Source organism: Galeopterus variegatus, unplaced genomic scaffold, assembly GCF_000696425.1.
Source record: "Galeopterus variegatus unplaced genomic scaffold, G_variegatus-3.0.2 Scaffold960, whole genome shotgun sequence".
NCBI lineage: Eukaryota > Metazoa > Chordata > Mammalia > Dermoptera > Cynocephalidae > Galeopterus > Galeopterus variegatus.
The window spans coordinates 280,787-294,644 of record NW_007727071.1 but is presented as its reverse complement, the minus strand read 5'-3'; the positions used below and the strand labels follow the sequence as shown (position 1 = coordinate 294,644).

The window sequence follows — 13,858 nt, the reverse complement described above, 5'->3', positions numbered from 1 at the left end:
GGGTGCCGGCAGGGGGGCATGGGTGCCGGCGGGTGGGGGGAGGCCGCCCCGTTCCTGTTGTGCTTGTGTCATCTCTGAGGAAACAGAAGCCTCCGGGGCGAGGCACGGATCCCTCTACTCCTAATAGAGACCGGGACAGGGTTTCTGTCCTCCAGTGTCTGAGCTGCCCCAGCAGACAGCTGGACGAGGAGGACCCTAAGGAGCTGCTAAAGGTCAGATCTTCCTGGGACCCATTTTCAGTTTTCATTTTTGGTAATTTGTGATATTTAGGCTATCATAGCACAATTGGAACAATTATTTGTGATTCACAATGTGTAGGTGATCTCGTGTGCTTTTGAAGTGTCCGTCACCTTCCTGGCAGTACCACACTTTAACTCTCTCTAGGAAGTCACGAGGCAAAACCGTCATACTCTGGGGAGGTGACATGTCCTTGGTTGCCTTCTTGATAGGGAGTCTCTCCACGCAGGGCAAAGTTTTGCCCTTGATCCTGGGAGGATGGGACTGAGTATTGCCTTGACCACCTATGCATCTGTAGTGCCACCATGGTCCTCATACCCTGTGGACTTTGTCATGATGATCTCCTGAGCTCAGCTCCTCCCCACTGTCGCATTCCGAGGCATCACTTGCTGCACACTCTTGTTTTCTGACAGCAGCCGGGGGCTCAGTCCCACAGTGAGGCCTCCTGGGAGGCTGGGTGGAGTTGAGTGAGGGGGCACTTTCTGGCTGATAAGGAGGTGCAGGGGGGTGTGTCATGCCTCTGAAGGTTTCTGGGTCCTAAACTTAACCAAGAAGCAGAACGTGGCACGGGGACAGAGAATAAAGGCAGTGTCTAGAAAGCCTTCCCCCAACTTGAGGTCCACCTTGAGGCATGGGACCCACCCCGACCCTCTCAATGTCACCTAATAGTCCTGGAGGAGCTAGGAGGGGACCAAACAAGTGAGACACATGAGGCTCAGTAGAGCCCAGGCTGGGTGCCAGGGACACTCCTCGGCCATCTCCTTACTGCCTGAGTCAGGGTGAAATCCTACTGTGTCCCAGAGCAAGGAAAAGGAACACTTTCTGGTGGCTCTGCCTTTGTCTCAAGGATTCCAGGATCGTTTTCATATCTGGGCCCCACCTGGCACCTGTCCTGAAGTGGGTGTGAGAAGCCAATGGAGGAGACAGGCTCCTCCCTAAGAAATCAAGGGTTCACGCCCAATGGAAGCATCAACAGTGCCGGCCTGGGCGGCCCGGGTCGTGCCAGGCCTGGAGGCAGAGTGTGGTCTGGAGGGTCGGATGTCAGCTCAAGCAAGGCAGGGCCGAGCACCGAGGTGGGGACCCCAGACGTGGGGCTGGTGGAGTACCTGGGGCCGAAGGGAGGTTACTGAGGGATCCCCGGTGCTGCTGAGGATGTAACTGGAGCAGGGGCGGGCTGTGCTCTGGACTCACCAGGGGCACAGTGACAGCCACAACCGGGCATCAGGACAGTCCAGAAGGGTGGAGGGGGCCCAGGAGGTCCTACAAGGTCTAGGTGGGTTGAAATGAGCTTGGCCCTAAAGAGGGAAACACAACTTTTGGCTTTCCTTTACTTCATTCTTTTTTCTCCTGATTTGAAAACTCACCCACCGCGAACCCCATCCTCAGCCCCAGCCCCACCCCCACCCCGAACCCCATCCTCAGCCCCAGCCCCACCCTCACCGCGAACCCCATCCTCAGCCCCAGCCTCTGTCCCAGCTAGTGGGTCAAGACCTGTGCCTCAGGATCCCTCTGTGGCTCTCTCCAAGGGCTACCAGGAGAGGCCGATCTCAACTAGCTGGGGAAACCTTATTGCGATGGTTCTTAGGAGCCACCCCTTCCCCAGACAAGAGAGGGCCCCAGGGAGGACCCCAGGAGCAGTTCCTGGGAGCCCTACAGGTGCCACCACTTGCACACACTCTGAGGACAGACAGTCCGGCTCTCCCTCTGAAGGGGCTTTCTCCAGCCTCGAGGACAGGCACAGCTCTTCAGTGGGGACAGTCGTAGGGGTAGGCGGAGGGGGCCTGGCTGAGACTGGATCTCGGCCACAGCCAAGAAGCTCCGAGACGAGCGGGGCTCCCACACCAGGCCCTCCCCCAGGCCCAAGAGGAGATGAAGCCAAGGAGAAAAGTCTAGACTCGCTGCCCCAAGCCGCGAGGCCCAGGGCCCCATCACAGCACCCTGTGCAGACGCAGCCAAGCCGGGTCTCACAGCCTGTTCCCCAGCCACGGTCACGGAAACACAGCACGTGTGACGTAGCTCAGAGCTCTGAGCAGGAGGCCAGCCAGGCGGCCCCAGGGCGGCCCCAGGGAGAGGCACCTGGGGAGGGGCCCAGCCCTGCAGGCAGCAGGGAGGCGCTCACAGAGAAGCCGACAGAGGCCCGAAAACTCGGGGGTTTTCTGCAGAGGCCCGGGAGCTGGGGGTTGGCGGAGGGGCCCCAGAAGCCCCTCTCACGGGCCCTGGAGCAGAGCGCGGCGGCGGCTCTGCGGCAGCGGCTGGACCTGGGCAGCTGCCTGGATGTGCTGGCCTTTGCCCAGCAGTGCGGGGAGCGCGGCCTGGCTCAGGAGACGTACGCGCTGATGAGCAACAACCTGCTGCACGTGCTGGGGAACCCGCACCTCTACCGGCAGCTGAGTGGGGCTGACCGGGAGCGCATCCTGAGCCTGCGAACCGGCCGGGGCCAGGCGGTGCTGGGGGTCCTCGTGATGCCCAGCCTGTACCAGGTGAGCACAGGGCTCACAAGGGGCCCTTACGGTGAGGAGGCCCCTGCAGCGGGGCCCGCGCCCCTGCCTCCTCGCACGTACCTACATGTGTTCAACCCCCGAGAGAACATGTGGCGGCCCCTGACCCAGGTGCCCGATGAGGCCCCGCTCCGGGGCTGTGGCCTCTGCACCATGCACAACTACCTGTTCCTGGCGGGGGGCATCCGTGGCTCCGGTGCCAAGGCCATCTGCTCTAACGAGGTCTTCTGCTACAACCCTCTGACCGACATCTGGAGCCAGGTTCGGCCCATGCAGCAGGCCCGAGCCCAGCTCAAGCTGGTGGCCCTGGATGGGCTACTCTACGCCATTGGGGGCGAGTGCCTGTACAGCGTGGAGCGCTACGACCCGCGCACAGATGCCTGGACCTCACGTGCGCCCCTCCCCTCAGGCACCTTCCCTGTGGCCCATGAGGCTGTGGCCTGCCGTGGGGACATCTATGTCACAGGAGGTCACCTCTTTTACCGCCTGCTCAGGTACAGCCCCATGAAGGATGCTTGGGACGAGTGCCCCTACAGTGCCAGCCACAGGCGCTCCAGCGACATTGTGGCACTGGGGGGCTTCCTGTATCGCTTTGACCTGCTGCGGGGCGTGGGTGCTGCAGTGATGCGCTACAATACGGTGACCGGCTCCTGGAGCCGGGCGGCCCCCCTGCCCCTGCCCGACCCTGCCCCGCTCCGCTGCACTGTGCTGGGCAACACCATCTACTGCCTCAACCACCGGGTCACAGCCACCTTCACGGTCTCAGAGGGGACTGCTCAGTTCCAGGCCAAGGAGCTGCAGCCCTTCCCCCTGGGGAGTAAGGGGAGTCTCTGTCCATTCACCCTCACTCTGCCCACCGGAGACCGCCTGCAGACCTCACTCTGAGTGGCCTGTGGAGAACCAGGGCTGCCACGACTGCTGTCCAGGAAGACCCGCTGTCTGGGTGTATCTGAGGGGACGTGGGGCATGGGAAGGGGCTGGGATCAGAACCTTCTGCTCTTGTTTTTGGGACAACTTTCCCTTTATAAGGAGGCTCCTGCTTTAAAGGTTGTCAATTATCTCTGGAATATGATTCCTTCCACCGTCCCTCCCCTTGGATCCAGACTGTCCTAATTCACCTGCTCATAGACTGCCTCAGCTCACACACGCGTCACCCCTGTGTCTGGGACTCCCTGACAGCCAGGGACTGATGTGTCCTCATGGGGCTCAGCTGAGCCAAGGAAGGAGATGGCTAGAAACCCTCTCGTGCTCCTGTGTTCTGTCAAAGGGGAAGGAGCAAAGAAATCCCAGGATGTGCACCTGCCTCTCGGACTTTCTTCCATCCTGAGACTTTTTGGAGCCTGGCTTGGCTCGCCCCAGGCACCAACCAGTAGCCACCGGATTTGACTGGTGCTGTGGACCATTAAGGGTCTAGAACCCTGTCTGTGAAACTGGGTTGGACCTTGCCCATTACCCCAGTCCAGGCTATGCCAGGACTACTCGGGCTCACGTCCCTCTGCAGCCTTGTAGGGCCTCTCCCAGCCCCTCCAGAAGCCCACCCCACCTGAATGAGACCTGAGTTTCACCCTATTTCTGCCTCTTATTAGCTGTGAGGACTTCCCTATTTCCTTGTCTGTAAAATGGAGGTAATGGACATCTGTCACCCAGGAAAGCTGTGAGGCCTGAGGCCACAAATGCCCGAGACGTGGCGTAGTCCATGTGTTCTCTCCCCTCACCCATGCTGAAACCCACTTTAGGGAGGTAAATAAACCTGACTGAATACTGCAGCCTGTCCTAAATTCTGGCCTGGTTTGTCCCTCTCAGGCCTTTTGCTTTTTATTCTAGGCTTAGCACCACTGTCACCGAATACGTGTTTAGTTCATTGAAAACATCTGCATCTCACAGCTGTCATGTTGTGTACATGGTTGGATGTGCAGCTGGGCAGACCACAGTGCAGGACAGGAGGGTCCCTGGGTTGTACTTGAAAATAAGTTTATTGAGAAACAAGTACTGTGCGTACAGCTACAGGTTCACGTCGCTGTCTCTGTCCCCAGGGGCTTCTCTGCACAGGTGAGGGTGGCATGGTGGCATGGGGTGCAGGCAGCGCTACTGCTTGTGCTTGGTCTCTCTCAGCAGCTCTTGCCAGTTCTTCTCCATCTCCTCCTTGCAGTTGAGGAAGGCGTCCTCCAGCCGGCGCATGGACTCCGCCAGTGAGGGGTTGGTGCGCATCACCACCATGTCGTAGGCCATCCAGGTTGCCTGCACTGCAACAACCAGACAAGCCTGGTCAGGCCAGGGGTGGGCTGCAGCTCTTGGGCACCCTGCGGAGCACCGGACCCCCCCTGGAGACACCCAATCACTCTAAGGAGAGAAAGCTGGTAGGCTACATGTTATAAGGCTCATAAAACCCCTATGAAAACACCTTCCTACAAACAGCTGTAATTACATTTCCTAATCTCCTGTAAGCCTTAACTTCTGGATACATGAGCCCATGACATTCAAAGGCTGGAGGCCAGTCTGATATGAAACGTGAGGAAAATGAATGCAAACCACTGGTCCTCACCTACACGCAGTTCACAGCTAGTGGCTGCAGAGTGACCCCCAAAGAATCACAACATACACCCCAGCTCACATGCTCAGGTAGGGTTGACCACACCCAGTCCTGCCAGGCCCCGAGCCTAATGTCACCTCCTGCTCAGTGGCCTGGGATGCCTGCCCTCCTCCACCTGGGTGCCTTTGTGCTTTCCTGAAGGCCCAGGCCAGGGGCTCCTCCTCTTGGGAAGGTTTTACTGCATCCATTAAGTGTGCTGAGCACTCACCACTGTGCTGACAGGCCTTCCTGCTCTTTCCTTGTGGCAGTGTTCCTGGAACCCACAGGTGAACACATACTTCTTGTACAAACTCCATGGAAGTGTGCAGAAACCCTTCTCTCTGCACCCACTGGTGTGGTCCTAGCCTCGAGAACTGCCCAGAACAAAGATCATCTCCCCTCTGCATGACAGCTGACCATAGTAAATACATCCCCTTAAAACCCTTCTTTGTTGGGCTAAAAAAAAACATGAATACATTGGGAAAATACATCCTCAAGGAAATTAACCAAAGAGGATATAGGCAGAATGATTAATAATAAATGCACATGGGTATCTACACACAGCCAAGGCCAGCAGTGTGGAGACAGAAAACCACATCTGTTTATTTAGGGAAAAATTGTTTAAAAAAAGGTATGTATGGTCTCTCAATAGACAGAGGTCATAGGACTATGTAGTTAGTACAGCAGTTCTTGAACTTTTGGATGCCTGTCACTTGGGACACTTCTTAAAATGTAGACTGCTGGCCCCTCCCACACTCATAGAGGTTCTTGTCTAGCAGGCTGAGGATGGTGGCCAGGAACCTATATCCTAACAAGCATCCGGATCATTCTGGTACAGGATATCTGCAGACTACCCTTTTAGACCACTTGGAAAGCAGGTTTGCTCCCCCGCTCTCCACTTGCTAGCTGTGTGACCTTGAACATGTGATTTAAATTCACTAACCTCAGTGTCTTCAACTGTGAAGTAGAGATTTCTGGTACAGGATATCTGCAGACTACCCTTTTAGACCACTTGGAAAGCAGGTTTGCTCCCCAGCTCTCCACTTGCTAGCTGTGTGACCTTGAACATGTGATTTAAATTCACTAACCTCAGTGTCTTCAACTGTGAAGTAGAGATTATGTAAACTGCCATATGTAAACTGCCTAGCACACATGTCATACACCGACTGTTTGTGACCCCCCATCCCCATTCTTATGTTGAAATCCTAACCCCCAATGTGATGGTGTTAGCAGGTGGGGCCTTAGGGAGATGAGCAGGTCACAAGCGTGGAGCCTCATGAATGGTATCAGTGCCCTTACAAGAAGAGAGACTAGAGCTTGCTGTCTCACTCTCTGCTCTTGGCTGGGTGAGGACACATGAGAAGGTGACATCTGCAAACCAGGAAGAGACTTCTCACGAGGCACTAGATCTGCCAACACCTTGATCTTGGGCTTCTCAGGCTCCACAACTGTGAGAAATAAATGTTTGATTTTCTTAAGCCACCTAGTCTATGGTTATAGCAGCCCAAGCTGACTAAAACAGAAACTGGTACCAAGAAGTGGGTGCTGCTTTAACAAATACCTGAAAGTGTGGAAGCAGCTTTGGGACTGGGTAATGGGTAGAGGCTGGAAGAAGTTTGAAGGCATGCTAGAAGCTGATATTGCCATGAGGGGGGTTTAAAAGGTGGTTCTGGTGAGGGCTCAGAAAGAAAAGAGAAGATTGGGAGAGAAAGCCTCTAGTTTCTTAGAGAATATATTAGTAGTCATGAACAGAATGTTGATAGAAACCTAGATGGTAAAGGTCATTCTGATGAGGTCTCACACAAAAATGAGCAACATTTATTTGAAACGACAAAAAGTGATCCTTGTTATAAAACCGCAAAGAACTTGGCTGAATTGTGTTCATGTTCTAATGTTTTGTGGAAAGTAGAACTTGTAAGCAATTAAGCTGAAAATTTAGCTGAGGGAATTTGCTGGAAAAAAGGAGAAACTCTTATTATAAAATAAATAATTGAGGTAGTCAGGGCAAAGAGCTAGGATGGGTAAGAAATAAAAATTCAGGGGAAAACACAGCTCACAGAAATGAATCTCATATAGTTCTACATAGCAGGTGGAATTCTAACTCTTGAGTTTCCTAGGCCGAAGCAGAGAAGGAAACATGCTAAGTTATGAGTCCATGATCATAAAATAAAAACAAATACATTGTTTAAAACACATTTATCCTAAAAGAAAATTTTCCTATGGGTCTTCTTTATGCGAGGTGTGTAATGAAGTTGAAAATGACCCTAATGACATCCCTTACTTTAAATGCAAGGTGGTCCCTCTGTGTCTGCTACTAGTTGTGATCACTAGTAGCATAGCACCAAAGCACAGGTCAGAAAGGTAATTCAATATGACACCAGAACACTGTAGCAAGTGCATAGCCCTCTTGTCATTTGATCCAAGGAAAAATTTTTAGAATAAATAGCATAGGAAGGACTTACAATCATCAGAAAATCCTCCAGAAACATGTGTCTTGAGTTTTTCATTCATTTGATATTTATTGAATACCACTTTGTGCTGGCATTTGACTAAGGCAGTCCTGGGGATACAGCAGTATACAACACAGCTACACCCGCCCTTGTGAAGTGTAGGTACTAGTTGCAGTGAGAGGAGACAGATAATAAACATACAGTTACAGATTGTGAAAGATGCTGTAAAGGAAATACGCAGCATATGTTGTGACAGAGAAATGGGGTGGAAGGAGTCTTAGAGATACACACACATATAATAAAAATTTGTGTGTGTGTGCATGTGTGTGGGTCTGTTTCTGGGCTCGCTGTTGTATTCTGTTGCTCAACTTGTCTGCTCCTAAAACAATATAACAGTCTTAATTATATAGCTTTATATAATTATAGTTATATAATATATATAGCTTTGTAAATTATATAGTTTTATAATAAATCTTGCTAATTGTAGGGCAAATCCCTTATCCTCATTTGTCTACCTCAGAAGTATCTTAGCTATTTCTTCTCTTATGTCTCTCATAAATGTTTTAGAACCAACCCATCAAGTTTGATGAAAAACCCTAATAGGATGTTGATTAGAACTGCTCTGAACCATTGGGTGGAATTTGGGAAGAACTGACACATTTATTACACTAAGGCTTTCTATTCATGAATGTGGCTATGGCTCCATTTATTTCTTTAGTCAAGTTTTAAAATTTTCTGCATACAGGACTTGCACATTTCTTGTTAAACTTCTTATGAGGTAATCTATAAGTGTGTGCATGTATGTGTGTGTGTGTATTGCTGTTGTTGTTAACTGTAAATGGTGCCTTTAAAAAATGTGTTCTAATTCTTCCCTGCTTAAAATATAAATATTGCATTAAAATGCAATTAAACTTTGTATACAGATCTTATATCCAGCCACCTTGCTAAAATTTATTATTTCAAATCTTTTTTTTTTTTAAAAAGATGACCGGTAAGGGGATCTTAACCCTTGACTTGGTGTTGTCAGCAATGCTCTCCCAAGTGAGCTAACTGGCCATCCCTATATAGGGATCCAAACCCATGGCCTTGGAGTTATCAGTACTGCATTCTCCCAAGTGAGCCATGGGCCGGCCCTTTTCAAATTATTTTTGTTTTAAATGTTCTATGTAGATGTGGTAGCCAGCCTCCAAGTTGGCCTCCAGTAGTTCCTGCCTTCTGGCAGTCACACCCTTGGGTAGTCCTGTCTCATATTGTGCCAGAGTTGATCCCTGTGACCAGTAGACTATGGCAGAAGTGATGATATGCCACTTCAAGATTTGCTCTGAGGAAAGTTATGTAATGACCAGCCCTATGAAGAGGCTACATAGAAAGCCTCCAACCAACAACTATGTGACCTTTGAAGCAGATTCTCCAGCCCCAACTCAAGATTTGGAGACTGAAGCCACTGCTGACAGATTGACTGCAATCTCATGAGAACCATATCCAGAACTACCCAGCTGAGCCACTCCCAGATTCCTGACCCTCAGAAACCATGTGATAATAAATGCTTTGAGTTTTAAGCTCCTGAGTATGGGTTAATTTGTTATGTGGCAAAAGATAACAAATACAGATTTTGGTACTGGGAATATAATGCTGCCGTAAGAAAAGCCTAAACTTCGAGAGAGGCTTTGGGATGGGGCAGTGACTGGAAGCTGGAAAAGCTGTAAGAATTCTGAGGAGACCATTAGTGAAAGTTTAAAGTGCCTTTAAACACACTGCTCATAAAATTTTCAACTTTAAGGAGGCTGCCAATAAGGGCTTATGGAGAAGTGAGGAAAATCTTATTGCAAACTGGAGGAGGTCCTTGTTATGTGGAGGCAGAAAGTTTAGCAACACTGTCACAAAAAGTAATTTGGAAGGTAGAAAATGTACCTAATGAACTATTTATTAGGATTTACCTATATGTATAACATTTTATTTGACCTCCATTGCATTGTGGATTTCAGACCTTCCTTCTGGGATCATATTCCTTTTACCTGGTGCAACTTTTAGAGTTCCTTTAGAGCAGGTCTCTTTGTGATTAATATTGTCAGTTTCGTTCATCTGCAAATATCTTTATTTTGCCCTCATTTTTGAAAGATGGCTTTTCTAGATGCATAGTTCCAGGTTGATAGTGTTGTTTATGACATGTGGATATTATTCCACTAATTCCTGGTTTTCATGATGGTTGCTGAAAATGCATTCCCACCGTCATTCCTTTGTTTATAATCTCTTTCTCTCTGGCTTCCTGCAAAGTTCTTCTCTCCGTCTTTAATAGACTGAAGTTTCACTATTTTGTGTCTAGGTATGGATTTCATTTTATTTTGCTTGGATATGTTTTGTTTCTTGGTATTTGCCTCATTTTTTTCATCAGTTCTGGAAAATTCACAGCCATTATATTATTAAATATTGTCATTCCATTCTCTCTAATGCCTTTTTTTTCTGAGATCCCAATTAGACACGTTAGACCACGTGTTACATATCTCTTAATCACTTCTTATATTTTTTATTTCCTTATCTCTTTTTGATGAATTCTTCTCCAGTTGACTAATTTTCTCTCCAACTGCTATTGATTCCATTTTTATTTCACAATAATATTTTTCATTTTAGAAGCTCTGTTTATCAGATCTGTCTGCTCATTCTTGAGTTTCTTTTATGCTCATTTTTGTAATTGTATCCACTACTTCTTTAACCAATTTAGATACAGCTTCTTACACTCTGCATCTGACATCATCTATGGTCTTTGGAGATCTCAGTGTGTTGATTCTTGTTTCTCTCACTCACAGTGGCTGATCATCCAATGTATTTAGCGATCTTTATTTGTGAGATCATTGCTGAGGTAGCTCCCAATCCAGGACTCCCTCAACACTCTCAAGGGTTGTGACCCACCACTCAGAGTAGGGGCTTATGAAGGTCAGGTTATCAATGGAGTTCTAACTCAGGTCTAACTCACAGTGGATCCAGTGGGTCTCTGAACCCAGCCAGTGGTTATCTTCCCAGTTTCAAAACACATAATTGGAATAGGCATACCACCAACTGGGAGAATCCCCGCATTGGTTCCCCGATCTATGGAATGAGGGCTCTTATGGTAGGAAAGGCCAAATGTAAGCCAGTAAAACTGCCTCTACCTATGAGAGTAGTAAACCAAAAGCAACACTGCATTACTAAGAAACTGCAGAGATTAGTACCACCGTTCAGGACTTAAAAGATGCAGGGGGATAATTCCCACCACATCCCTATTCAACCTGCCTATTTGGCGTAAGCAGAAGATGGATCTTGGATAACGATAGTAGATCACTATAAATTTAGTCAGCTGGTGACTCCAAATGTAGCTGCTGTTCCAGATGTGGTTTTATTGCTTGAACAAATGAACATATCCCCTGGTACCTGGTATGTAGCTATTGATCTGGCAAGTTCTTTTTTCTCTGTATCAGTTTGCTTTCAGCTGACAAGGCCAGCACCACATCTTCACTATCCTAACTCAGGTATATCAGTTCTCTAGCTCTATGTCACAGTTTAGTCAACAGGGGCTTTTCCTGTCCAGGACATCAAGCAGTATGTTATATCGATGATATTGTGCTTATTATACCTGGTGAGCAAAAGAAGCTAGTACTATAATATATACTGTGTGAATCCATTTATATGAAACTCTAGGCAAGCATATTAGTTGTTACCTGGTGCTGGGGATAGAGGGATGGAGACTGACTGGGAGGGGCAGAAAGAACATTTTGGAGTGACAGAGACATTCTATATTTTGACACCGGTGTTGTTTACACTGATAAGTACACTTGGCAAAACTTAGTGAACTGTATACTTAAATCGTGTTTATTTTATTGCATATAAATTATACCTTAATAAAGATGATTAAAAAACAATAAAAAATAAGAACACTATACTCATATATCAATACTTATACACTGTAGTAAAGATAGCTAGAGATAGATACCTAGACATAAATCCACAGTCCCAAATGTTTTCATAATTTAAAAAGAATAAAAATAAATGAACAAAACATTCAACTCAAAATTTTAATAAAACAACAATAAAAAATTAGGGAGGGTAGGCAAACCCCCCCCCCTGAAATCCAGATAAGTTAGAATATGGAAAAATAGACGCATACTGAGATGCTTTCCTGGCCCATATACCCTTCTCTGAGAATTTGTCATCATTCACAGGTCCTACAGATGGGTGGAGCCTAACTTCAGCATTATCACCCATGTGGCCTGGCCTACCCTTGCCATGAATGATGTACACCATGGCATACTTTGCAGCATTTAAAAGCAATAACACCTTGGTAGGAGCTGACACATGTAGTTCTGAATGAAAAAAACAAGAAATTGTTTAAGACATATCAGACAACACTATAGAAATTAAAAAATATGTACATAAAACAGTAACATACATTTCACAAGAACATAAACACAAAAAGGTACACATTAAACACATTAGAATCACTTCCTGTGGGTGGAGACAGGGAAGGATATGAACTATGAGTACTAAAGGGGGTAAATAAAAAATGAACTAGAAGGGCCCTGCATGGACCAATGGTCATAATGTACCATGAACTGAGGGGTATGATAAAATCAATTCTCTATATCTGAGGTAGAAAATAAATGAAAAATTATTATACAATGGCACAATCATTGGGAACAGAGAGACATCTTGAGGAAACCACACAAAATAAAATGGAAAAGAACAAAGAAATAAAACTGATTACAGAGATGATGATAAAGAGAGGTTAAGACAAAAAAGAGATCCATAGGGCCGGCCCGGTGGCGCACTGCTATAGTGCGCCACTTGGGAAGCACAGCGGCGCTCCCTCCGAGGGTTCGGATCCCACATACAGACCGGTTCCTGCTCACTGGCTGAGCGAGGCGCGGGAGCAACGCTGAGGGTTGTGATCCCGTTGCCGGTCCTAGTCCGGTACGGGAGCAACACTGAGGGTTGCGATCCGTTGCCAGACACGGAAAAAGACAAAAAGGAAAAAAAGAAAAAGAAAAAAGAGATCCATAATATGGATAATTGGAATTTCTGAAGAAGGAAACCAAAGAAATAGAACAAATAGTATCCAAAGATATGATAAATGAAAAAGTTCTTATAAAAAAATACTGAAAGCTATAGCTCTAGAGGCCTGTCATGTCCCAGGAAAAGTGCTACACAATATTAACACCAATCTAATCCTGATGAAGTTATAGAACTTGAAGAATAAAGAATCCTACAGGCAGAAAAAGTAAGCCACTTACTCAAGAGGAAACACAGAGGCAGGCCTCACACTGTTCCACAGTGCCACTAAGTGCTGAAGATGTGTTCTAAGTTATAGGAAAGTAATTGTACACCTAACCAAGTTACCATCCACTTATAATTGTATTCTCAAGCATTTATGAAATAAAGGAACAACATCCATGTCTATAGATACTAGGTTTAAATATTTGATCTATTTGAATACAGAATGAGTAAGTCTTAACAACTGCAGGAATTATGATTACAGAACAGAATGTATATGTTATAAAGCTCAGTAATGTACAAATAATAGCATAACCAACAACCATATCTCAGGTTCTTCATCTGTGAAATAGAGACAAGAATCCCTACACCTCATAAAATTGCTGTGAGGATTAAATGAACTAATTAATGTAGTGTTTAGAATAGCATCTAAAATTTAGAAGTACTAAATAAATGTTTCTGATGATTATTACATAATGAATAATGATAAAGGACATAAATAACTAAAGACATTAGTTTCCTTAATGGTTTTCCACAAACTTTCTTAATTGTAGAGCAATCTTTAGGAGATAATATATTTTTTATGGTGAAGAAATATTATTGGGCCGGCCCGGTGGCGCACTGGATAGTGCGCCGCTTGGGAAGCGTGGCGGCGCTCCCGCCCGAGGGTTCGGATCCCACGTACAGACCGGTTCCCGCTCACTGGCTGAGCGAGGCGCGGGAGCAGCGCCGAGGGTTGCGGTCCCGTTGCTGGTCCCCGGTCCGGTACGGGGGCAACACTGAGGGTTGCGATCCGTTGCCGGACACGGAAAAAGACAAAAAAAAAAAAAAAAAGAAATTTTTTTTTTTTTTTTTTTTTTTTT

The 13,858-nt window shown here is 47.2% G+C and overlaps 2 protein-coding genes across 2 annotated transcripts in view; one reads left to right on the top strand and one right to left on the bottom strand.

Moving 5' to 3' along the window:
• The first annotated feature begins 1,811 nt into the window (after positions 1-1,811).
• On the top strand, positions 1,812-3,620 carry KLHDC7B (kelch domain containing 7B). The gene is made up of 2 exons (XM_008573747.1): positions 1,812-1,927; positions 1,961-3,620. Exons 1-2 carry the CDS (start codon positions 1,812-1,814, stop codon positions 3,618-3,620), a joined length of 1,776 nt encoding a protein of 591 aa, XP_008571969.1.
• Positions 3,621-4,689: 1,069 nt separating this feature from the next.
• The window catches only part of SYCE3 (synaptonemal complex central element protein 3), a 15,890-nt gene continuing 6,721 nt past the window's right edge, over positions 4,690-13,858 (bottom strand). The window contains exon 2 of the mRNA XM_008573746.1: positions 4,690-4,978. Coding sequence (XP_008571968.1) covers positions 4,821-4,978 — 158 coding nt within the window. The 3' untranslated portion in view covers positions 4,690-4,820. The remainder of the gene's footprint in view (positions 4,979-13,858) is intronic.

Excerpts from the sequence above, each read along its gene's own strand:
- KLHDC7B (XM_008573747.1), top strand. The coding sequence starts at position 1,812 with ATGGTTCTTAGGAGCCACCCCTTCCCCAGACAAGAGAGGGCCCCAGGG. Across the intron at positions 1,928-1,960 it reads ACACACTCTGAGGACAGACA|CCTCGAGGACAGGCACAGCT; the intron begins GTCCGGCTCTCC and ends GGCTTTCTCCAG.